The sequence below is a fragment of the Barbus barbus genome, assembly GCF_936440315.1.
Source record: "Barbus barbus genome assembly, chromosome: 22".
Classification (NCBI taxonomy): Eukaryota; Metazoa; Chordata; class Actinopteri; order Cypriniformes; family Cyprinidae; genus Barbus; species Barbus barbus.
The window spans coordinates 11598069-11625206 of record NC_136750.1 but is presented as its reverse complement, the minus strand read 5'-3'; the positions used below and the strand labels follow the sequence as shown (position 1 = coordinate 11625206).

Sequence of the window (27138 nt, the reverse complement as noted above, 5' to 3'; positions counted from 1 at the left end):
AAGTGGATAGGGCTCTCTGAAGTGATCCCAATTACGTCGTCACGTCGACGTTACGTCGAACGTGAGCGACTGAAAGGGAACTCAAATCATCTCAGACTGGTTTCTTGAACATGACAATGAGTTCACTTTACTCAAATGGCCTCCACAGTCACCAGATCTCAATCCAATAGAGCACCTTTGGGATGTGGTGGAACAGGAGATTCACATCATGGATGTGCAGCCGACAACTGCGTGACGCTATCATGTCAATATGGGCCAAAATCTCTGAGGAATGATTCCAACACCTTGTTGAATCTATGCCGCAAAGAATTAAGGCAGTTTTGAAGGCAAAAGGCGGTCCAACCCGGTACTAGCAAGGTGTACCTAATAAAGTGGCCGGTGAGTATATACAGTGGGTACGGAAAGTATTCAGACCCCCTTAAATTTTTCACTCTTTGTTATATTGCAGCCATTTGCTAAAATCATTTAAGTTCATTTTTTTTCCTCATTAATGTACACACAGCACCCCATATTGACAGAAAAATACAGAATTGTTGACATTTTTGCAGATTTATTAAAAAAGAAAAACTGAAATGTCACATGGTCCTAAGTATTCAGACCCTTTGCTGTGACACTCATATATTTAACTCAGGTGCTGTCCATTTCTTCGGATCATCCTTGAGATGGTTCTACACCTTCATTTGAGTCCAGCTGTGTTTGATTATACTGACTGGACTTAATTAGGAAAGCCACACACCTGTCTATATAAGACCTTACAGCTCACAGTGCATGTCAGAGCAAATGAGAATCATGAGGTCAAAGGAACTGCCTGAAGAGCTCAGAGACAGAATTGTGGCAAGGCACAGATCTGGCCAATGTTACAAAAAAATTCTGCTGCACTTAAGGTTCCTAAGAGCACAGTGGCCTCCATAATCCTTAAATGGATGACGTTTGGGACGACCAGAACCCTTCCTAGAGCTGGCCGTCCGGCCAAACTGAGCTATCGGGGTAGAAGAGCCTTGGTGAGAGAGGTAAAGAAGAACCCAAAGATCACTGTGGCTGATCTCCAGAGATGCAGTCGGGAGATGGGAGAAAGTTGTAGAAAGTCAACCATCACTGCAGCCCTCTACCAGTCGGGGCTTTATGGCAGAGTGGCCCGACGGAAGCCTCTCCTCAGTGCAAGACACATGAAAGCCCACATGGAGTTTGCTAAAAAAACACCTGAAGATTCTCTGGTTTGATGAGACCAAGATATAACTTTTTGGCCTTAATTCTAAGCGGTATGTGTGGAGAAAACCAGGCACTGCTCATCACCTGTCCAATACAGTCCCAACAGTGAAGCATGGTGGTGGCAGCATCATGCTGTGGGGGTGTTTTTCAGCTGCAGGGACAGGGCGATTGGTTGCAATCGAGGGAAAGATGAATGCGGCCAAGTACAGGGATATCCTGGACGAAAACCTTCTCCAGAGTGCTCAGGACCTCAGACTGGGCCGAAGGTTTACCTTCCAACAAGACAATGACCCTAAGCACACAGCTAAAATAACAAAGGAGTGGCTTCACAACAACTCCTTGACTGTTCTTGAATGGCCCAGCCAGAGCCCTGACTTAAACCCAATTGAGCATCTCTGGAGAGACCTAAAAATGCCTGTCCACCAACGTTTACCATCCAACCTGACAGAACTGGAGAGGATCTGCAAGGAGGAATGGCAGAGGATCCCCAAATCCAGGTGTGAAAAACTTGTTGCATCTTTCCCCAAAAGACTGTATTAGATCAAAAGGGTGCTTCTACTAAATACTGAGAAAAGGGTCTGAATACTTAGGACCATGTGATATTTCAGTTTTTCTTTTTTAATAAATCTGCAAAACTGTCAACAATTCTGTGTTTTTCTGTCAATATGGGGTGCTGTGTGTACATTAATGAGGGAAAAAATGAACTTAAATGATTTTAGCAAATGGCTGCAATATAACAAAGAGTGAAAAATGTAAGGGGGTCTGAATACTTTCCGTACCCACTGCATATTTAGTCAGCCACCAATTGTGCAAGTTCTCCCACTTAAAAAGATGAGAGAGGCCTGTAATTTTCATTATAGGTACACTTCAACTATGAGAGACAGAATGGGGGGAAAGAATCCAGGAAATCACATTGTAGGATTTTTAATGAATTAATTGGTAAATTCCTTGGTAAAATAAGTATTTGGTCACCTACAAATAAGCAAGATTTCTGGCTCTCACAGACCTGTAACTTCTTCTTTAAGAGGCTCCTCTGTCCTCCACTCGTTACCTGTATTAATGGCACCTGTTTGAACTCGTTATCAGTATAAAAGACACCTGTCCACAACCTCAAAAAGTCACACTCCAAACTCCACTATGGCCAAGACCAAAGAGCTGTCGAAGGACACAGAAACAAAATTGTAGACCTGCACCAGGCTGGGAAGACTGAATCTGCAATAGGCAAGCAGCTTGGTGTGAAGAAATCAACTGTGGGAGCAATTATTAGAAAATGGAAGACATACAAAACCACTGATAATCTCCCTCGATCTGGGGCTCCACACAAGATCTCACCCCGTGGGGTCAAAATGATCACAAGAACGGTGAGCAAAAATCCCAGAACCACACGGGGGGACCTAGTGAATGACCTGCAGAGAGCTGGGACCAAAGTAACAAAGGCTACCATCAGTAACACACTACGCCGCCAGGGACTCAAATCCTGCAGTGCCAGACGTGTCCCCCTGCTTAAGCCAGTGCATGTCCGGGCCCGTCTGAAGTTTGCTAGAGAGCATGTGGATGATCCAGAAGAGGATTGGGAGAATGTCATATGGTCAGATGAAACCAAAATAGAACTTTTTGGTAAACTCAACTTGTCGTGTTTGGAGGAGAAAGAATGCTGAGTTGCATCCAAAGAACACCATACCTACTGTGAAGCACGGGGGTGGAAACATCATGCTTTGGGGCTGTTTTTCTGCAAAGGGACCAGGACGACTGATCCGTGTAAAGGAAAGAATGAATGGGGCCATGTATTGTGAGATTTTGAGTGAAACCTCCTTCCATCAGCAAGGGCATTGAAGATGAAACGTGGCTGGGTCTTTCAACATGACAATGATCCCAAACACACCGCCCGGGGAACGAAGGAGTGGCTTCGTAAGAAGCATTTCAAGGTCCTGGAGTGGCCTAGCCAGTCTCCAGATCTCAACCCCATAGAAAATCTTTGGAGGGAGTTGAAAGTCTGTGTTGCCCAGCGACAGCCCCAAAACATCACTGCTCTAGATGAGCTCTGCATGGAGGAATGGGCCAAAATACCAGCAACAGTGTGTGAAAACCTTGTGAAGACTTACAGAAAACGTTTGACCTCTGTCATTGCCAACAAAGGGTATATAACAAAGTATTGAGATGAACTTTTGCTATTGACCAAATACTTATTTTCCACCATAATTTGCAAATAAATTCTTTAAAAATCAGACAATGTGATTTCCTGGATTCTTTCCTCCCATTCTGTCTCTCATAGTCGAGGTGTACCTATGATGAACATTACAGGCCTCTCTCTCATCTTTTTAAGTGGGAGAACTTGCACAATTGGTGGCTGACTAAATACTTTTTTGCCCAACTGTATATGAAGAGTTTGGTTCCAAAACGCTATAAATCCATTTTGATAAATTTGAGTAAAAATGTGTTTTCTTTACCAAGAAAGTGACAAGATGGAAACCACCATTTTCTGTTTCAAACTTTCACATAGCATATTTAGGTTATAATAACATTAAAAATTCAAATCCAGATTTTGATTTTCAAAGATTTATTATAAAAACTCATCTTTTTTTTTCCCAAAATGCAATAAATCCATTGAATCAATATAAAAGTTTTTTTGTTTGTTTTTTTTTTTTCATATTGAAAATATTGAAAATACACAAAGTAAGTTGATCCACATATGACAGCCTCTGAACTTGGTCAATACTGATCTTATATACAGGCACTGGACTAAAAATGCATTCAATCAGTCTTTGCCATGTTGTATTCACTTAGTTGACTAGTGCTATACACTGTAGGCTATATAACAAAAACATTAATGGCATTAATAAAAACACTTACACTGACAAGCTACGCGATATCGCGTTCATAATCGAATGTGATTCATCTGCGACTATGAACGCGATATTGCTCCATCTGAAAGCACGTGATGGAGATCGCAGAACCGGCTTTACTGACGAGATACGCATGACAATCACATGTGATTTATCGTGCAGCCCTAATTTTTGTTTGTTTGTTGATCACAAAGTAGATCCTAAATGAGGAAAACTAGGATGCCGGGTGTATTCAAAGCGCAGCCATTATAGTTACTGTTTACAGTGTGTGGAATGGTGCGCTGTGATTGGTTGAGCGGATTTATCGCATTCTGCAGAGAAAGGAGACTGGCGTTTGTCGCAGTTTGGAAAAAAAGGGAGAAAACATGACAGAATAACATGACAAATATCGCATTTTGCATAAAATTAAAAACAGACTTTTCAACACCGACCAGATACAATACTGATTTTGCTGGAAACTAATTTTATTTTTTTTAAATCGTGTTTAGGAACCAAACTCTTCGTATATATATATATATATATATATATATATATATATATATATATTTATTAGGGGTGGCACGGTACATGTATTCGTACTGAACCGTCACGGTACAGACATCTCGGTTCGGTGCATGAGGCCTTACGACGAATACAAGCAATTCACCCCCAATCCAGAAGGGGGTGCCCGCAGCAATGCAACGCTGTTTGATAACCGCCATACGTATCCCTTCTAGCCTTAGAGTTGCGCACTTGAAAACAAAGCCAACTACACAATGACCGTGTGCTGATTCTGAACACGTCTCTCACATAGAATGACAAAGGAGTATACTTTAAAGGCTTGCGCACTCAACTGTTTGCGAAATGGGGCTTTGTGCTCGTGTATCCTACCTCTCTCATTTGTCACAAATCCAAATATTCAATAATATTTCTATTTGCGATGTAACGTATCTGAATGCTAAACTATTATTTATTATGTAAATGATAGGCTTTGTACTTCAGTCGCGGACAGATTCAGATTCATCTTTGTTATCACAGGAATAAACTGCATTTTAAAGAATTGTAAATATTAACAATATTTTACAATATTACTGGGGTTTTTTTCAGTATTTTTAATCAAATTAATGTAGTATTGGTGAGAAAGATATCTTAATTATTCCAAACTTTTGGTGGGAAGTGTGTATTTTATGTTACTGTGCTGGTGACATATGCATTGTTGAGATGAGCTGGTGCTTATTTTTGCTCTGCTATGTGTTTTTATGTGCCTTTCCTTGTTGCCTCCTCCTATCCATTCAGCAGGTTCACGTGTGCCACCTGATATCAATTCCATAGCTATTCCAAAGACATAAGAGGTGTGTTCGACTTGAAGCGTCACTGCACAGAATGATCAGTGTATGACATCAAAGTACTGCGAGAGCGATTCGAAAGCATAAGGATCCATCTTCTCTCTTATTGCTCTTGCTGTACTTTGATGTCATACACTGATCGTTCTGTGCAGCGCCGCTTCAAGTCAAACACACCTATAGCTTTGCGGGCCACCTCAAGTGACCCAAGTTCAAGTTCCGACTCATGGTCCTTTGCATATAGAAGGCCAAAATTATAACTTTATTAAAGACATTATGTTTTGAGCAAGGAATTTTAAACCTCAGGTTGCTCCAGAGGAGATGTCCCTGCAAAAAGCATACAGAGGGCTCTTAATAATCTGCACAACATATTTCAAAAAGGTCAAATTAATTCTGAGAGTACTACACTCTTACTGATAGCTGAAAGTACAACAAAATTAGCCATATGATAAACATCTGAGCATGTATACAATATGTAGTTTTGCCAAGGCATTCAGCGCAAAATTTATTTTAGTTAGACTAATAATCCCACAACCCCTCTCTCAAACACAACACAAGTTTAATAAGATTAAACAGTATGTTTTAAATTCAATTATCCTACAAGTTCATTGTTTTACTGGAGCAGTACTCACTGCCAGATGTCTTTAAAAGTGTAAGTGTCCACGCAAATGAGCCTGACCCATTTTCATACTCCTGTTTATTGAGTCTGCTGACAGCTCAACCTTACGACACTCTTCCACTGAGTACAGCTAGTGAATATTTAATCCATGTATGTGAACACTGGCAGGTTATTGCTGTCATTCCAGCCAGATGGACTTTGATTGCAGGGTTTGGACGTGCACTGGCCACAGCTGTGAACAGATCTGAAGGATATTTGTGAAGACAAGTATACTGTCAACAACATCAGAGCTCTGGACGAGGACATATCTCTAACACACACAGCTGTTCACTTAAGCTAACCCATAGTAATGGATGGTCGTGCAAGCAGACATGCTGTTCCTAAATACATAGAGGGGTTTGTGTGTGCATGAGTTCAAAAAGAGAGTAGCATGACGTAACTCACATAAGGTATGAGGAACAGCAGTACTCAACTCACCCATATGAATTGTGTTGCTGAAAAACAGGCAAAGAAAATTGTATGCTGTGACAATTGTTCTTGCCCAATTTACCAAACTCAATCTTTATCAATCCAGAATCCACTATTTTTCCACATTCTACACTGTAAAAAAAAAAAAGTTGAGCCAACTTAAAATTTTAAGGCAACCAGCTTCAGCAGATTTTTGAGTTCTCTCAGATGAGAAAACTCACAAATCTGCTGAAGCTGGTTGCCTTAAAACTTTAAGTTGGCTCAACTTTTCTTTTTTACAGTGTATATGAAAGCAGAAAACTGAGCAGTATTAGTGTGGAATGAGTGTGTGTTCTCATAAATGAGACTCTCCAGCTGGACCGTTCCACAAAGATGGAGAGCACACTAAACTCAGTAAATGAAACAATTTCTTGTAATACAGCTCAGTGCTCCTCGCCAGGGGTCAGCGGGGGTAGATTCTGTCTGCAGGGCATTACGGCTCAACAGAACATTTGTTCATGAGTGAGAGCACCAGGGATCAGGGCCATATGAGTGTCAGAATGTGACATGGACAACACTGATGGGAAGAACATATGCACTCAAACATAATAAACAGGCAAACACAAGTTTTATTATTTTATTCCTCTTCCTCCACACTGACTGGATGGGTGGATTGCTTAGACAATGTCTACATAAAAAAAGCAACGGTCTCAAAGAAAGTAAGACAGGGGTCGGCTTAATGTTCCCTTGTGGAACTATGATTATACAATAATGGATATATGGTAAATGGAGGTTTCCAAACTTGGATGTGCATCTAGTTATGAATTATCAGTAATGTGACATATTTGAAAGTGAAAAAGTTAAAACAGAAAAATTAAGAGAAAAGCCAATCTACAAATGAAGTTTAATTTTTTGTACAGGGGAAATCTTAATGGCATTAAACATGAAAATGCCACTAGTAGGGGTGTAACGATATGCCCAGGTCACGATACGGTACATATCTCGATACTGGGTTCACGATACGATATGTATCACGATATTTTGAACAAAATTTAAAAATGAAACTGAAATTCAAATAACAGATTTATTTAAAAAACATTAACAAATTTCAATAACTTTCTTTGTTGTACATACAATACACATTTCAAGGTTTAATTAAAAAATACCTTTTGTATTCAAAATAACAACTGAATATGTCTTTCTGTCACTGAAAAAATTGTTAAATTTAACATGAACTTAAAATAAAGATATCTCAGACAGAACTTCTTAAAGCAGTAAAAAAAAAAAAAAAAAATTAAATGGTGTTCTGTTCAACATAAACACTAATGTTTGTTTAGATTACTTGCAGGTTTTTTTGCAAAAAAACAGCATATCTACATTTGCAGGCAAAAGCTGGGATCTTTGAGCACTCACAATATCCCCTGCCGTAGAAAAAACACGTTCACTCACACACATCACAAAGTACATAAACATGCAAATACAAATATACAGATTCTCAAATAATGCAGACAAACATACCTGCTGTAACTGGTTTGATTTGTCCATCAACCGGTGGAAAACCTCTTCGCGTTGTTCAGGGAGTAGGTGGGGCAACGATCGAAATCTGGGGTCCAGTGCAGAACTTTCTAGCAGATAATCCTGTACTTCTGTGTATCTACCTGATAGGTTCTGCAGGATGGCTGCTTTCATGTTAGCTATAATTGTAGAGTCTTTCTCATCCTGTGTCATGCTCTGCTCGATCATGAATTTCAAGGGCACAATGAGTGACAGGGTGGTGCTCTTTTCATCAGAGAGGACAGTGGTGGCTTGTTTTAGAGGTTTAAGTAGATTTACTATTTCTTCTGCATCAGTGATGTCGTTGCTATCCAGAGTATCGAGTTGACAGGCATTTTTGCGCACCTCTGTGCTCAAAAGAGAAGCCGTTATAGCCGCTTGTTGCTCGAGATAGCGTTCCAGCATATCCATGGAGCTGTTCCATCTCGTTGCCACATCAATGATAAGCTTATGTGATGCGATCTCAAGCATCTTTTGTTTCCGTGAGCACAGCTGTGGCTGTGGTACTGCGGTGAAAGAAAGCCACGACTTTTCTTACGCGACCAAGCAATCGACTGACGCTGACACATTTAAACCTGCTTGCGGCGCAAGATTCAATGTGTGCGCGAAACACTTAATATGCAGTGACAACCCGGCTTCTCTCACTGCCACCTCCATGTTGCGTGCGTTGTCAGTAACAACTGCAGTACTATGAGGAGCCCTATCAAGCTACCACTCTTGTACAGCCGCTTTTAAAACTTCGGCTATGTTAGACCCAGTGTGCGACTCAAAAAGCGGGCGAGTCTGAAGCACGAAGCTTTTCATTTCCCACTCCGTGGTAATAACATGCGCCGTGATTGTAATATAGCTCTGACAAGCCCGCGAAGTCCTCCCGTCAGTTGTAATTGCCACATTCTCTGCTTTTTTCAGACCGTCGACCACCTTTGCCTTAGCTTCACGGTACAGAGCTGGAACTACCTCTTGACTGAAGTGCGGGCGTGACGGAATATGGTACCTGGGCTCCAGTACCCTAACCAATTCACGAAATCCAACATTGTCGACCACAGAAAATGGTCTCATGTCTTTTGCAATAAAAACTCCAATGCACCTGGTTATTTCTTGAGCTTTCGCACTTGACTGAGACCATGTTGCAGCAAAACTCTTTTGTATAGATGTTTGGCCTTCGTTCACCCTTTTTGTCGCAGGAGTTTGTTGTTGTGATGGCATTTTAAATGGCACATCATATTCGAAGTGTTTGATGCTGTGTATGGCAGCCTTGTTTTACAGTGTTTACAAACACTTTGTGTTTTGTCTGTAATTGTTTTACCGTCGTCCTGTCGCGTGACTGGAAAACCAAAATGCTGCCAGACGATGGACTTATAAGAAGACGGGGCATCTTCAATTTCACTTTCAGCCGAACTCATGTTGCCCTACTAATGTTCAAGCGATTTCTGCTACTGCGATGAAAGCACACGCGACGCTGTTGCAGAGTAGGTCACGTCGGCAGCTCAACCAATAGGATTAGACTGCCGTCATATCGTAAATGTATCGCCAACACTCTACGATACATATCGTAACATTTTTGCATCGCGAAATATCGTACTGCGATATATCGTTACACCCCTAGCCACTAGATGCCACAAACAATCCAAGTGCTGAAAAAGTTCACAGGATAGCAGATAGCTCATTAAATGTTCTGTATTAACAAACAATAAGTAAACTAAATAAAATAAACTACCAAAAGGAAAACTGAATGTGCAATAGAAATAAAAACTATATTGAAACTTCTATTGGTGGCTGCCTGTGTTTCTTTTATCAGCACTTTGCTGATAAAAGTTATATGAGTTATATCACCATATAAATTGAACTTCAGTCAGAGTTACTTACCGCTCAACTCAGTCAATGTTAACATAAAAAACGTTGCACACCCTCCACCTGTTGTTCTTGATCTATCTTTCCTAATGGATAAATACCCTGGAATAATGAAGTCTAAGTGCAATTTAAGTCACGTCTCCTTGGGGAGGTGCATATATAGTACTTTGTTTTGTATTTATGTGCAATTCTTAATTCTGTCATGAATTACTCACCCTCATATCAATCCAAACCTGCAAGACCTTTTAAAGACCAAGATACTTTTAAAAACAGTTTGCATTAATCATCACAGCTCTCAGCTGAGCTAAAAGCTTCCTAAACCTGAACAAAAACCCCAAATCCCCACAAAAACACAAAATCCAATGTTTTGATCAACAATCCTTAAATTTGGCCCAAAACATTTGAGCAACGATGACATTAGGCAGCCGTTATGCCTTTAAAGCAGTGGTCTTCAACCGGGGGTCCGCCAATTAATGTTTGATCACAAAAAAAATTGTTACAAAAATTAAAATATGGGTAAAAAACATCAGAAAGTCAATTTTAAATATAAGCACCATGAAACGAAAGCAAGAGCACTCCCAGTTGATAATATGTGACCCGTGCTAGTAAAATGAGTCGGAATGCGCAATAATTTTCAGCTACAGGCAAAAAAAGTTAAATATGTCAGTTTTGGTCGAAATGAGGTTGTCACAAAAATGAGTTAAGCGCGCGCATAAGACGCGCCTCCTACAAGCGTGCGATCTCCGATAAAGTAGGCTACATTATTGCAAAATATGTCGTGGTGAGATTCATACAAAAATCTGTCATGTCTTACATAAATGTTTACTTAATGGTTGGTCAGAAATCTGATGTGTAACATTAAGATGCATTACAGGTAGATCTGTCTCAATCAAACATTAAAAGAAAAGACGGAATCACTCACTGTTCTTGATTAAACTACTTTAATTTTATAAGTGTCTGCAGGACTGTTAGGAGAGGTGGAGGTGTAGCTGCTCTGTTTAAAGATGTTTATCAGTGCAAGCAAATGTCATTTGGTCAGTATTTGTCTTTTGAACACCTAGGTATTGTGCTGAAAGGTGCTCCACGCACCCTGTTTATCATTATTTACAGGCCTCCAAAATATTCTCCAGCCTTTGATGAGTTCACTGAACTGTTATCAATGATTTCCTTAGAGTTTGACTGTTTTGCTATTGCAGGGGATTTTAATATTCACATAGATAATGCAGAAACCAAAACTACAAAAGAAATTATAACTATTTTAAACACTTTTGACCTGAGTCAGCATGTGCACGGACCCACAGAGGTCTAAACATTTCATCCATTGTAATCAAGGATGTATCTGATCACTTCTGTATTTTCTTTGATATATTGATCTCAGTCACCACTGAATCTAGATCTGTCTCTATCAGTAAGAGATGCATTAACAAGAACACTAGTGCGCTATTTATGAAGGCAATGTCATTAACACCAAGCATTTCTGCAGACCCTGTTGATCTTCTCCTGGAGTTATTTAACTCAAAAATTAAGAATGTTATTGATGATATTGCCCCGATAAAGGTCAGCAAGAAGACGGGGAAACAGAAATCAATTTGGAGAAAATCAACAGCAGTTCAGAGCATGAAAAGACAATGCAGAAAAGCTGAGCTGATGTGGCGGAAGACGAAACTCGAAATCCACTATAGCATCTATAAAGACAGCATTCATGCTTTCAATGTGGAACTAGCCACAGCTAGATAGACTTTCTTTTCTAACCTTATAAACAGTAACTTAAGTGATGTTTTATTAACAAATTTCGGGAGGAGCACGCACAGATAATTAACACGGCCAAATCATCATCAGCAATTACACCACCTATCCAATCAGCACGAGAGAGAATCCCTATAAATAACCAAGCAGTCCTACCATCATTATCTCTCGTCTTCCGACATCCCTCCACCACCCCAACTCCTCACCTACAGCCGGTTCCTACCCCAGCACGGGGAGGAGCACTCAGGGGGGGAGCACTTTGGGTCCGGGCTAAATTCCGAGCTCGTACCCTCTCCCCGGTCGAGGGGAGTACCCCGGGCTCGTGAATGATTACCGAGCTCGGAGCCCTCCCCCTGGACAGCACGCCAAATACGCATAAACTTGCTCCGTTATTATTATATGTAACTCGTGAAACAACACTCACACTCTTTTTGCGACTGTTGAGAGACTGACAAACCCCCCCCAAGTCAGATTCCCAGTGAAATGCTCTCCGACAGCAAATGCAGTTTGCTTCCTTCTTTTCTGAGAAGATCAATAATATCAGAAAGGAGATTGGCACATCCTCAAGTTATGCAGAGGTCACACAGATTCGACCGCAATTTCAAAAAGAAGTGACTATGTGTGTTTTTAAAAAAAATTGATAAAAGAATTTTGGAAGAAATAGTACAGCACCTTAAATCTTCAACCTGCTATCTTGACACACTTCCCACATCCTTTTTCAAAAATGTGCTTAACTGTTTAGAAGCTGATCTCTTAGAAGTGGTGAACGCCTCATTTCTTTCTGGGACTTTTCCAAACTCCCTCAAAACTGCAGTTGTTAAGCCCTTTCTGAAAAAGCGCAATCTTGATAACACCATGTTGAGCAACTATAGACCCATATCAAATCTTCCTTTCATAGGTAAGATTGTTGAAAAGGTAGTTTTTAATCAGCTGAACAACTACTTAAAGTCAAATGGATATCTGGACAATTTTCAATCTGGTTTCCGAGCACATCACAGCACAGAGACAGCACTCATTAAGATAATAAATTATATTCGCCTCAATTCTGATTCTGGCAAAATAGCAGTGCTGGTACTACTAGATCTTAGTGCTGCGTTTGACACTGTCGATCATAACATACTCTTAGAGAGACTGGAAAACTGGGTCGGGCTTTCTGGGATGGCACTCAAACGGTTCAGATCATACTTAGAAGGGAGAGGTTATTATGTGAGTATAGGAGAGCATAAGTCTAAGTGGACGGCCATGACATGTGGAGTCCCACAAGGCTCAATTCTTGCACCGCTCTTGTTTAGCCTGTATATGCTCCCACTAAGTCAGATAATGATGAAGAACCAAATTGCCTATCACAGCTATGCTGATGATACCCAGATTTACCTAGCCTTATTTCCAAATGACTACAGCCCCATTGACACCCTCTGCCAATGCATTGCTGAAATTAACAGTTGGATGTGCCAGAACTTCCTTCAGTTAAACAAGGAGAAAACTGAAGTCATTGCATTTGGAAACAAAGATGAAGTTCTCAAGGTGAATGCCTACCTTGACTCTATAGGTCAAACAACTAAAAATCAAGTCAGAAATCTTGGGGTGATTCTGGAGACAGACCTTAGTTTCAGTAGTCATGTCAAAGCAGTAACTAAATCAGCATACTATCATCTCAAAAACATTGCAAGAATTAGATGTTTTGCTTCCAGTCAAGACTTGGAGAAACTTGTTCATGCCTTTATCACCAGCAGGGTGGATTACTGTAATGGTCTCCTCACCAGCCTTCCCAAGAAGACCATTAGACAACTGCAGCTCATCCAGAATGCTGCTGCCAGGATTCTGACTAGAACCAGAAAATCTGAGCATATCACACCAGTCCTCAGGTCCTTACACTGGCTTCCAGTTACATTTAGGATTGATTTTAAAATACTTTTACTTGTTTATAAGTCACTCAATGGCCCAGGACCCAGGATTTCTAACTGACTCGATCCTAATGATCTGAGTGGTCTGTTTGGTTTATATTCAGTGAGCATATCAGCAATATATTGCTGATATGCTCACTGAATATAAACCAAACAGACCACTCAGATCATTAGGATCGAGTCAGTTAGAAATACCAAGGGTTCACACAAAACAAGGGGAGTCTGCTTTTAGCTATTATGTGGCCTGCAGTTGGAACCAGCTTCCAGAAGAGATCAGATGTGCTAAAACATTAGCCACATTTAAATCAAGACTCAAAACTCATCTGTTTAACTGTGCATTTGAATGAGCACTGTGCTATATGTCCGAACTGACTGCAATGAATTTTATGTATAATCATTTTCTTTAAATTTATTTTAAATCAATCTCTATATCATTTTAAAATTCCTTGTTTTTATTATTTTTATTTCCATGTTTTTATTGATTTTTAATGTCTATTTCACTTTCTTTTATGTAAAGCACTTTGAATTACCACTGTGTATGAAATGTGCTATATAAATAAACTTGCCTTGCCTTGTTTATTTGCATCTTTGTTCTTACTTGTAATAACAAAGATAAAGTAAAAAACAAAATAGCTATATTGTGATTAATAATATAGTAATTATAATTAAGAAAATAATTATGCAACGTTTCTTGGCGATTTTGCTTTGGAATCTTCAGAAAACTTCAACTCGATTTTTCTCAAAATCAGCTGCTGACTCTATCACCTTCAAACGGCTGTAGCTCAGTCATTTCTGAAAATGTGCTCATTCCGACTCATTTTGCCAGCACGGGTCATATATTAGCCTATTGGCGATTTAGCAAACACTTTTACACAGTTATGCTCACTCTCTTGAATCCTCTCTCATTAATAAAGAACGACACGACGCAAGTAAGAAATTCATTATGCAGTGTAGACAACTTTATTGATTTTAATGTAACGTTCTGAGATCCCGAACTGAGATGAGTGACAGCTTTTTAGTGATTGTAAAGTGATCTGCCTTTCGCATCTCATGAGGCTATATATAGGCCTAGCTCTAATCCGTTGAATAAAATTATTGTTTTTCATGCTGCTAAGAAGACCAACGGTCAATTACACGCTACTGAGTTTTGGAAGTGACATCTAAATGTGTGATTCACTCTGAAGCTGCAATAGATATGATGCTAGCACGGGACAAAAATATGGCATGTCAAACTAGATACGCACGATCTAAATGCAGGCTAATAAGATTGCTAAAAAAAATATTCATATCAACATACTTATTTAAATTCCATTACAATTATTTGTAAAAGTAATGCCTTGTAAATAATCTTAAATGTCTCACTCTTGTCATGGAGCTGCTGCTCCATCCCATAGTAAAACATAAAATATTAAGTTTTAGTAAGCTTGAAGCTAAAGTTTAAGTAAATATTTATTTGTCCATTTGACAGTAGGCCTAAAATTAAAATGTGAATTTTTAATAAACTTATAGCTGAAGTTCAGATAAATGTAAATGCCCATCTGACTTTTATCTAAACGTTGTTTTTAATGCATAAATCTCAATTTTAACAATAAAATGTTATATACAGGCAGCGATGCATGTGCAACAATATTAATGTGCATAGTTCTGATCCACTGTCTTAACATAAAATACAGTATAACATAATATAATTTATTCTTAATCATAATATGATTAGTTTCTATTAATATCGAAGGCTGTATGCTTTATAGCTCTGCTTGACACATTTTGTATTGGGGGTCCCTGCTCCATGTCTCTGTTGACTAAGGGGTCCTGATGCTGCGTGCCGAGAGAGGTTTGGCACGACATGCAGCGGCAACGTCTCAGTCTCTGTCTGGTGCGGGTGAAATAATTATAATGCTGAAGGTGAGGTACAATTCATATTTATTGATTAAATAGCATATAAAGTCATTTGAAACTTTCTGTGAGACATCGTTTCTTAAACAGTCTGTGTGAATCACTGCGCGTGCGTTCCCTCTCAAAATGTGCAAATGGCTTCAAATCACATCGCGTCTGCATTATAAGCGAGCTGCATCCCATGTGGCTTTTTGGTTAGGTTTAAAGGAAAAGAGCACTTTTAGATAAACAAGGTAATAATAGATGGCACTCATAGAGGTATGGAAAGCAAAGTTCTTTATAAATGCATGATTGCTTGTAATAAAGATTTAAATGCAAACGAAAATTCAAAAATAAAATTCTGTTTCTGCCAGTCATAAGTTAATTTACAATGTTTGTGATAACATAAGAAAAGTAGTTTAAATGTTTTGCCACTTGCTTGAGCAACTTAATATATAAATCTAGAAGTAGCCTAAATGCAAAAGTAAAAAGCATTGAATAATGTGTTTCTTATATTTATTGCATTTAAACACGTCTATAAAGATTGTATTACTGTAAAAGAAAAAATAATCACAATGAAAAAGCATTTTCAGTAACAATGTTTGGATTTGAAATCAAAATAATGGATAAATATTGTGTTTGTGGTAAACAGATGGATCAGTAGTGGACTCCTGTGATCGGCAATCGGCCTCAAAAATCCTGATCGGAGCACCCCTACTGAAAAACTTTGAAAAACCCTGCTTTAAAGTAAACATGGTACACGTCATCCAATAGAAAATGGCCATGAGCGAGATAAAGTAAGAGGCTCTCAGGAGATGCATTCAGAGCATAAGACTCTTGGCACAGCAAACAACATCGGTCTCTGCAAACGTGATGGTTTCAAGTTTCAGCTTCCTTCATTACCTGAAGCATCAGGTGGACAGGACGTCTCTCCGATTTACAAGCAGGTGTTGGAAATAATTAATACTAACATTTTGCACTGATGTTAAACTACTCCAAACCATTCCAATAAAACCAGTAACCTAGTTCAGGTTCTTACAAACTTAGTGAGAACAGTTTTGAGCATTTCACATATCAAAAATCAAAACTTTCATATATTAAACATGCACCGGCAATCTTCAATTTCTCTTGAGCACTTCGAGAAACTCCAGTAAATTGTGAGGTAACCTAACATGCCAGGACAACACTTAATACCTAACTAGGCAAACTTATCAGCTCATGTCAGTATATGGTGTCAGCACGCTCAGGTTCCCAATATTCACTGAGAAAATGGCAACTTTAATCTTCCAAGGCCCTATAACAGCAGCACCATATCAGAAAACTGTCAGAGCTAAAAGAGATGTCCAACAAACTTCACAAATTTATCTCAGGTGAGGTCAGTCAAGAGAATCTCTTACTTTTTGCTGGCCTCACAGACGTCAACAATGTTGGAGAAGAGGTGGTGATGGTCCGTTTTGTTAATGATCTCACTGAGCTCGTTTGAGCTCTTGAAGAGACGGACGAGGATCTCCAGACTGTGTAAGTAACTGTGCTCTGATGAAATGACCTCAAATATGGTCTGAGGGATAGAAACGTCATTTAGGCATTGCATTACAACTGTCCAGTTTCAATTATTACACATATCATGCTCATATTCCTGAGGATCTCTCCTAGCTGACAAAAAGCAAGATAATAACAGGTGACTGCTGACACAGAAGTGAAAGGAACTGTCAAATTCTCAGTACCTTTTTTTCATATCTAAACTGTACTTACCAATAAACATTTACAATAACAAACATGTATTTGCAAAAATACAGTAAAAACAGTAATATTGTGAAACACAACATTACAATTTAAGATAACTGTTTTCTGTTTTAATATATTTTAAAATGTAATTTATTCTTGTGAGTAATACAAATTCAGAAGAACAACATTTAACCAGCATAAAGAGCAATAAGAAGATATGTTCTGTAACAATGTATTTTTCTGTCACTTTTCATCAATTTAATGCATCCTTGCTGAATGAAAGTATTAATTTCTAATAAAAGAAAAATCTAAATTAAATCTTACTTAGTAGAATAACATATGTGTGTTTTTTTTTTTTAAATGTCTGTTTTGTCCAAGTTCCTTTATGATCAACCTTTATCAGCCTAATGTGTTTGGAACAAATATGACTTGTGGAATTTAATGCAAAACCAACAGAAAAAGTTCAGAGATACGCCTGTGCAAGGTCATATTTCAATGGTTTATTCAAACTGGCAAGTGACAGGCTCCAGAGAAGCAGCAGAAATTTCCATCCAAAATAATGTGTCTCTTATTTAATACGAGCAAGATCAAAAAAGAGAGAATGAAAAAGTCAGGAAGGCTGGAACCTTACCTCTTGTCTCTTTCGTTCTTCTTGACTTAACTTCTCAAACTTTCCACTTTTTTTAACCTGGAATACAGAGTTGAGGATAAGCACCTCACTTAGTAATTAAAATTAATTATACATAAAAAAACACCTTTTCAGAATGCATTACACTAAGGGACAGATTTACTAAAAAGGGCAAATTAATGTGAAATCGCAGTTCCACAATAATGCAGATGGTAGTGGAAAGTTCTGCTAGTGATCTACTGAAAAAGTGTAAGTTAAAGAACAGAGGCTGCCAGATCATTTCTATAATGAACAACACAATATTCCAAGAGCAAAACAAATTAGCTTACGGTCTCAAACAAGCAAAGCTGATAATAATCAGTGCTGGTAACAACACAGGCACAAACATGATAAAGAAGACATGATTTTTGGGCATTAAATAATGGTGCAAATACCTGAAAATGACTGCAAACCTTAGTAAATTATAGGGGTGGGAATTTTCATGCACTTCATGATCTGATCCGATTCCGATTATGGGAGTCACAATCTGAATCCAAAACGATTCTTGATTTACATTTTTTCCCCAATTAATTCTTCTGCTGTGCAAATACATCTTTGCAACTTTCTTAACCAAAATTGGAGTTTATGCTTTTTATTTATAGTTGGAATCTGTGTGTGTCAGTACTGCCTTCTTAAAAGTAGGAGTGTGAATCTTGGTTTCACGATTCAATTCAATTACGATTATCAACACAATATCACAATGCATCACATTCTCAGTTTTCAATATTACTGCACATGGCTACATTTCCATATAAATTTTAAATATTTTTTTTTTATTATTATTATTATTATTATATAATCAGGCATACATAAGCAAGTATCTGAAAGCTTACAGACAATAGTTATGGGTTTTTCTTTTTTTCCTCAGCATTATTGCCGTTTGATTATTACTGATGAGATCATAGACCGTGGCAGCTTTAACAGGCTGCATTCAGACTAATGCACAGATCTATTTCGAGATATCAGATGTTTTGTCCTGCTCTGAAAACATAACTGACTGTGTGTACATCAATTTCGTATAAAAGTATTAAAAAATGCAAGCATATTTACCCACAGCCACAATCGAGCTTCAGGACAAACAAACACAAAGCGCACGTGAAAGTCTGTCAGTCAGTGCACGAGTACTGCATTCCAAACGGCGGAAATGAAAGCAAATCTAAAGTAAAACACGGTGAGTGGAAGCACAAACTGTCAAGCAATGTGTACGTGTCTCACAGCGCAATTCTGTGCAATGAAGCCCGCCGCGTCTCTAGCGCGCACACATATGCAGGGAAAGATACAAGCTCAGAATCGTTCAAGAGAGAATCGCGATGCATCGGAGAATCTATTTTTTCTCCCACCCCTAAATGACCTTGCATAATTTGTTTAAAAACTCTCTTCCCATAAAATGTGTGTCTGAAAGTCCTACATGCATGTCATTTGCAAATCCTGACAGTAGTAGTATTTGAACATCAACAGAGGGTTTGTGCTAGGGCAAACTGATAGTAAATCTGGTCCTAAGCATGAGATGCAAGGTTAATTATTTCCAATGATTAGGACAGATTGCTTTTATAACAACTGCAAACAACATGGCTGAATACAGCATTTGCTTACAGGTGTGAGTGTTTAAATGTTTTGTTCAACTGAAGTCACAACTGTACTCGGGTAACCATAGCAACAAAATTAAAAATGGTCCAAAACACTGGGAACTTTTGTTTCAACGACAGCATGTTATTAAATAAATGAATCAAACTGAACCCTGAGTTTATCCTTCAGAAATTGAAAATATCCAACAACAGCTTTAAATGTTTTGTAACTAAGTGCAGAGAGAGTATGTATGCAAACTATGCTTCTGAATTTTAGGGGGAAAAACGCACCTCTCAAGCAATTAGACCGTGTATGAAACAAATAATTATGTAAGTTACCAAACACTGGTGAACTATAGCTGTGAAATGTATTCATCATATCCAGTGACCTTCAGTAACTGTTGATTCTGGAAGTCTGGACAAAAATATTTAAAACCTAGAATACTTTGGGCATGTAATGTCATTGTTGTTTTCATGTTTGTTTATTATTGTTTGTTCATATAAAACAGGGATTCCCAAACATTTCCGTCAGCCAAACCTCTTAAAATAAAATGTCTAAGTGAAATATCTCTGAGGAAGTTAATATTTCAAATGATTATCACATTCTCAATGTTTACAGTTCTCTGATGTTGGTTAATGGTCACATTGACATGCAGGTAAACAAATAAAATATTTATATTTTTAGTGTTCAAGTAATAATTTTTAAATTATTTTATTAATTATTAGCTTTTTATCAATTTACAAACCCACTGCAATTCTTACATTAAGCCCAGTTTGGGAAACCCTGATGTAATGTAAGGTTTAATTCTGATATGATGCTGATATCAAAAAATGGAATGTATTTTCTTTCTCTTTGCTTTTTAATATCAATATGGTATGTTTAATGGTAAGGTTAAAACAAGTTTAATAAAAAGTTATCTAAAAGTAATCTAAAAAGTAGTCAGATTACATTACCTAAAATGAGTAATCTTGATTACTGTAGGTTACTAACTACAGTTTTCATCATGTAATCTGTAATCAGTAATGAACTACAGTTTGTAAGTAGCTAATCTACTCAGCTCTGGTAAGATTCAAGATTCAAGATTCAAGAGTTTTTATTTGTCACATACACAATTATACAGAGTATAACCAGCAGTGAAATGTAGGTCAGGTCCGCTCCAAGGACAGTGCAATTATAAAGTATACAAATATTAAGAGAAGAACAGTAGAAAAAATAAAAGAAAAGAATAAAAGAAAAGAAAAGATAAGATAAAAAATATAAATATACTGTAAATGTGCAGATCAGTATGTTGTTGACTTAAATAGTAATAAGAGGAATGTGCAAAAACAATGTGCAAAAAAGTTGTACAGGGTATTTAAATAGCAGCAATATGAGGTAGAGAAAAATTATGAATAGCTTATTGATATGGTGATATTTACATGGAGTCAAGTGATGTTATGACACAGAGTTAGAGTTTAGGAGCCTGATGGCCTGGGGGAAGAAGCTCCTCCTAAGTCTCTCAGTTTTTGCCATCAGGCTACGGAAGCGCTTACCAGATGGAAGCAAAGTGAATAGACGGTTACCAGGGTGATTAGAGTCCTTGAAGATTTTAACAGCTCTATTTTTGCAGCGTTCGAGGTAGATGTCCTGCAGAGAGGGGAGAGCAGATCCTGAGATGCGCTCAGCTAAGCGCACAACTCTCTGTAGAGCTTTGCAGTCCTGATTGGAGCGGTTTCCATACCACACTGAGATGCACTGAGTCAATACACTTTCTATGGTCCCTGAATAGAAAGTTTTCAGGATTGCTGGTGAGACCCTGAATTTCCTCAGCTGTCGCAGATGGTACAGTCTTTGCCTGGCTTTCTTGACCTGTGTTTGGATGTGTGTAGTCCAAGTCAGGTTCTCGGAGATGTTTACACCGAGGTACTTGAAGCTACTCACCCTCTCCACAGGGGTCCCACTGATCATAAGAGGAGTGTAGGGCTGCTGCTGTCTCTTCCTAAAGATCTGGATCTGTTTGGGCGATAGGCAAACTGAAGAGGGTCCAGAGTATCAGGAATGGAGGAGCAAATGTGGCTCTTTACAAGTCTCTCAAAAAACCTTCATGACTATAGATGTGAGGGCAACTGGGCGATAGTCATTCAGGCAAGAGGGTTTATTGTTCTTTGGCACAGGGATAATGATGGATTTTTTGAATGAGGTGGGAACCACGGAGGTAGCAAGGGACTCATTAAAGATAGACGTGAACAAACCAGCGAGCTGATCGGCGCAGGACCTCAGAACACGGCCGGTTATCCCATCAGGTTCGGCTGCTTTCCTGACGTTCACTCTCTTTAGCGCCCTCCGAACCTCATCCTCCGACACGGTGATAACAGGATCATCGCTGCTCTGCCTGCTGCTTCCTGACGCGCTGGTCGGCAGAGATGCGCCGCCGCCGTTGCCATCGAAGTGGCCGTAGAAGGTGTTTAACTCGTCGGCCAGCAACGGATCTGCTCTCACCTCCGCGGAGGATTTGTTTCCGAAGTCACAGATGGTCCTCAGTCCCTGCCACATCCATCGAGAGTTGTTGAGCTGGAAATGAGACTCAATTATCTCTCTGTATCTGTGTTTAGCGGCTCTTACTGCACGACGGAGAGCATAGCACGATGCTTTGTACTCACTCGTATTCCCAGACAGAAGAGCCTCATTGTAAGCGGCAGTGCGTGTGTTAACCGCGGCACGGATTGTTCTGTCCACCCACGGTTTCTGGTTGGAGAATGTCCTTATCGTTATTGTTTCTGTAGCTTGCTCGGTTAACGTGTTTACGAAGCTTAATGCTACATCCGTGAACTCGCTGACGTCAGAAGAACTCGCCCGGAACATGTCCCAGTCGACGTCATCAAGCGCCGCCTGCAGCATAGTCTCTGAGTGGGAGGACCAGCGCGTCACTACTCTCTGCACCGGAGGTTCCTGAACGAGCCTTTGTTTGTATCCCGGTGTTAGAAAAATGGCGGCATGGTCCGATTTGCCAAAAGCCGGTAGTGAGCGGGCTTTGTAGGCATCCTTGAACTGAGTGTAGCAATGATCCAGTGTGTTTGGTCCTCTAGTTGGACAGGATACGTGTTGATGGAAGTTCGGCATGACCTGTCTGAGGTTGGCTTTGTTAAAGTCCCCCGCGATGATGAAGGCAGCGTCAGGATGTTTGTTAATGTAGCCGCTGAGCACATCGTGAAGCTTAGACAAAGCCAAGCCGGTGTCCGCCTGTGGTGGAATGTACACAGCAGTAACAATGATCGATAAAAACTCCCGGGGCAGATAAAATGGGCGGCAAATAATGGAAAGATGCTCCAGATGAGGCGAGCAGGAACGCGACAGAATGGAGATATTCCTGGGATCACACCATTTCTTGTTGATCATGAAACATACTCCTCCACCCCTGGATTTACCGGCTTCTGCTGTTCTGTCCGTCCGAAAGACAGAGAAGTTATCACTCGGCATTACAGCAGTGTCCGGGACCGAGGACAAAAGCCACGTTTCTGACAAACAAAGGATGTTACAGTCCCTTATGTCCCGTTGGAAACTAATCCTGGCTCTAAGATCGTCCATCTTATTCTCCAAGGATTGGACATTAGCGAGGAGAATGCTTGGAAGAGGAGGACTGTGAGCCCTTTTCCTGAGTCTGACTCGAATTCCAGCGCGCTTCCCGCGGTGTTTCTTGATCCGTCGCCTCGGGGGGGTATTGTTTATCTCCGCGTTCCGAAGAATCTCCAGAGGCCACGCAGGATTCGTGGATAAAGTGTCCTGAAGCAGGTTGGTGTAGCGGTTTCCAATGTCCAAAAGTGTTTCTATGTTGTAGGTGATCAGTGCCGACGTGAGATGTGTAAAAAGAGAAAGTAAAACTAAGTAAAAAAGAAAGTTGAAGCAAAATCTCAGCGGAGCGACCCGAACGGCGTCCGAACACAGCGGCGCCATCTTGTGCCATCGGTAAGCATTGTGACCAAATAGATTGTCACACAGATTCGGCCCTGTCACTCACAGACCAACTTTTCGAGGCTGAATACATCTTAGATAAATCTTGATACATCAAATGGACTTATGTCGGGACGAAAAGCTGTAAAGTAAAAGTGTCCTGGGTCTTGCTGGAGGACACTGTAGATTACAGTTAAAACAGTTGACCTTATTGCATCTCCTCCTGCAAGACCACAAACACCTGAGGCACATTCTGATAATTCTTACTCGGGTCAGAAAAACAAGGTAATAAAAGCATAGTAGCGCAATTTATTTGACAGTAATGTTGACCCTTCTTTCACACATTCTCTCTCAGCTTGTTGCCATTAGGGATCGCCACTGAAGAATTATCCACATTGCCATTTGGCACAGTTTACCCTTCTATCAGAGATTAGAGAAACTAATATATATATATATATATATATATATATATATATATATATATATATATATATATATATATATATATATATATATATATATATATACACATATTAGGGGTGGCACTGTACATGTATTCGTACCGAACGGTCCGTCTCGGTTCGGTACATGAGGCCTTACAACGAATCCAGGCAATTCACCCTCAATCCAGAAGGGGGCGCCAGCATAACCACCAGCAGAAGATCAGCGAATGCCGTGAGTGGTGCACTTGAAAACAAAGCCTACTTGACAGTGACCGTGTGCTGATTCTGAACACGTCTCTCACATAGACTGACAAAGGAGTATACTTTAAAGGCTTGCGCACTCAACTGTTTGCGAAATAGAGCTTTGTGCTCGTGTATCTTACCTCTCTCATTTGGCACAAATCCAAATATTCCATAATATTTCCAAATTTGCGATGTAACGTATCTGAATGCTAAACTATTATTTATGTAAATTATAGGCTTTGTACTTCAGTCGCATTCCAACGGTGACACAGAGGTGGGTGCGCTGATGTTTGTATTTTATTTTGATAAAGTACCAACTTTAGAAATGCTTGAACTGATGTGTGTGTGTGTGTATATACATACAGTATATAATTCTGCCACACAAAGTCATTTTGAGAGTAGTGAGCAAACATGAAGGACAAATATGACAGTGAGAGACAGAACTAGGAGCGGTGAAACGTCTGATAACAACTCCACCCAGACTTCTCTCGTCCAGGTTCCTGTACAAAGCTGCCAGGGGCACTAAAATAAGTAGATGACGTGACGTAACATGACCTCAGAATATGTACCTTCCTATTTCTAAACACCTCTCTGAATTGCTGTAAGGAATTGAAAGATTCCAGAGAAACCAAGGAAACCCGAAATGAAAAGCAGCAGAGGACTAAGGTTTTACCACCAGTTTTCCAGGGAATATGGATGGCAGAGAGCAATAGAGAAATCGCATGACTGTTACATTATTTATGATAAAATGCTCTAGTTATTGTAAACACCTGTGCATTACAAAGGAATCCAGCCAAGTCAGCAAGTTTTTTTAACACATTTAGTAATTTCACAATACCATGCCACCATAAAACTCTTTAAACATTCCAAGCATACTGCTGATACTATGGCTTTATTCTGTAGACTTTACATTGTTCAATGGCTAAAACCCTCTCTACAGACATTAGTATTGACTCTGCTATGTCAAAATATTAAATGCAACAAGATTTTGAAATTTTCTGAAGAATACAGTAGTGGAGGATATCTTTACAATAATCTTGTCCCTATAAATTTGTCGCCATGCAATTTGTAATTGACTATAATTTGTAAGTAATCTACTATTACGCTTCCATTTACCATATTTCATGATCCATTGATCAATGTTTATTTATGATTAAAAGCATAAGGGTCATTCCACAAAATCGGTGCCTTTTTGCACTTGTAAAAATAAAAAAATTAAATAAGTTTAATCAACTTTTTAAAAGTATTTTTAACATAATAACACAAGCGTTAATACACATACTATAGTTTAATTAGAACTATGTGATACTTTTCACATATATGAGCAGCATTTCAGTCACTCTTTTCACTGGGATTGTTTCAATTTCGGATTTAAAAAAAAAAATTAAAAAAAAAAAAAATATATATATATATATATATATATATATTTTTTTTTTTTTTTTTGTGTCATTCAGATGACCAAGAACATAATAATCTTGGAGGGTGATGTCAATTAAGAAAAATATATATATATTTTTACAAGACAGACATTAAAAAAGGGCTTTGTCCAAAATAAAATATAGTTTTTAACACATTGTTATTAAATTAATGACAGTAACAGAACTGATGCCATAGTCACAGGACTGACTAGACTAGAGTAACAGGGATGACAGGACACACATTCTTCAGCACACTGCACATATTTGTTTACATAATACTGTAAAGTTTTAAAAATTTTAATTGCATTATATTGTTTTGCACTTACTTGGCAAAGTTGTATGACAATAGTAAACAGTCAATTTTTCAGTTTAAGTCAGTTCATTGTAGATTTAGCACATTACATTTCTAAGATATCTAATGTCTTAAGGGTATTGTAATTAGATAATGTGCCCATCTGTTTGTGTCCCCTCACAGAACTTCAAATATACTGATCTGGTTCTATTATTAGGTAAGTAAGATGATCAGATCTTGGTCTTTCTGTGATCATCTGAAACCAGGCCTAGATCTTGACTTTCTTAAACATTGCAAGACTGGGGTGAATGTCTGCAGTCATCTTGCTGCTCTTGTTTGCAATTTAATTTACATGGATGCATTATTGACAATGAATTATTGAGAAAAAAAAAAGGTTTATTGAGACTGATCATCCTATCCTGATCATCCCATCCTAACAACAACAGTAATAGTAACAATACTATTACTTAATCGCATCCAAAATAAAGGTTTTTGTTTAGATAATATGTGTGTGTGTACTGTGTATATTTATATCCATTTATATATTTATATTTAAATCCATATTCATATCCAATTATGGTAAAATGCTTAAAAATCAGGGAAAATATCGGTAAATCGATATATCGGTCGATCTCTAATGCATATATTTAAGAAAATGTTATGTTTATATATTAAATATATTTATATATAATATAAATATATAAATATATATGCATGTAAATATTTCCAAAATATATGCTGTATGTGAGTGTATTTATATATACATAATAAATATACACAGTACACACGCATATATCATGTAAACAAAAACTTTTATTTTGGATGCGATTAATCGTCTGACAGCACTAGTACTCAAAACCTGTTACCCTGAAAAGTACAGGGATGACAGTAACAGGTTTAATAATATTAATAAATAATTTGTTACATTTATATAGTGTTTTCTGGATACTCAAAGCGCTTTACAAGAGAGGGGAATCTCCTCAGCCACCACCAGTGTGTAGCATCCACCTGGATGATGCGACAGCAGCCATATTGCGCCAGAATGCCCACCACACACCAGCTTATTGGAGGAGAGGAGACAGAGAGATGAAGCCAATCAGTGTATGAGGATGATTACGAGGCCATGATGGTCAGAGGCCAATGGGTGAATTTGGCCAGGATTCCGGGGTTACACCCCTACTCTTTTCGGATTTTTAATGACCACAGAGAATCTGGACTTCGGTTTAACTTCTCATCTGAAGGACGGTGCTTTTTGACAGTATAGTGTCCCTGTCACTGTACTGGGGCGTTAGGACCCACACAGACCACAGGGTGAGCAGCCCCTGCTGGCATCACTAACACCTCTTCCAGCAGCAACCTAGTTTTCCAAGGAGGTCTCCCTTCCAGGTACTGACCAGGCTCAACCCCGCTTAGCTTCAGTGGGCAACCAGTCTTGGGCTGCAGGGTGATATGGCGTTATGACAATTTCAAACTAATTTGCTAATTTCTAG

General features: G+C 38.9%; 1 protein-coding gene across 1 annotated transcript in view; it reads right to left on the bottom strand.

Annotated features, from left to right (window-relative positions):
* LOC306887998 (rho guanine nucleotide exchange factor 26-like) overlaps positions 1-27138 on the bottom strand; it is an 81689-nt gene that overhangs the window by 44090 nt on the left and 10461 nt on the right. The window contains exons 5-6 of the mRNA XM_079446083.1: positions 17724-17780; positions 16765-16925 (exon numbers count right to left, since the gene is read on the bottom strand). Coding sequence (XP_079302209.1) covers positions 16765-16925; positions 17724-17780 — 218 coding nt within the window. The remainder of the gene's footprint in view (positions 1-16764; positions 16926-17723; positions 17781-27138) is intronic.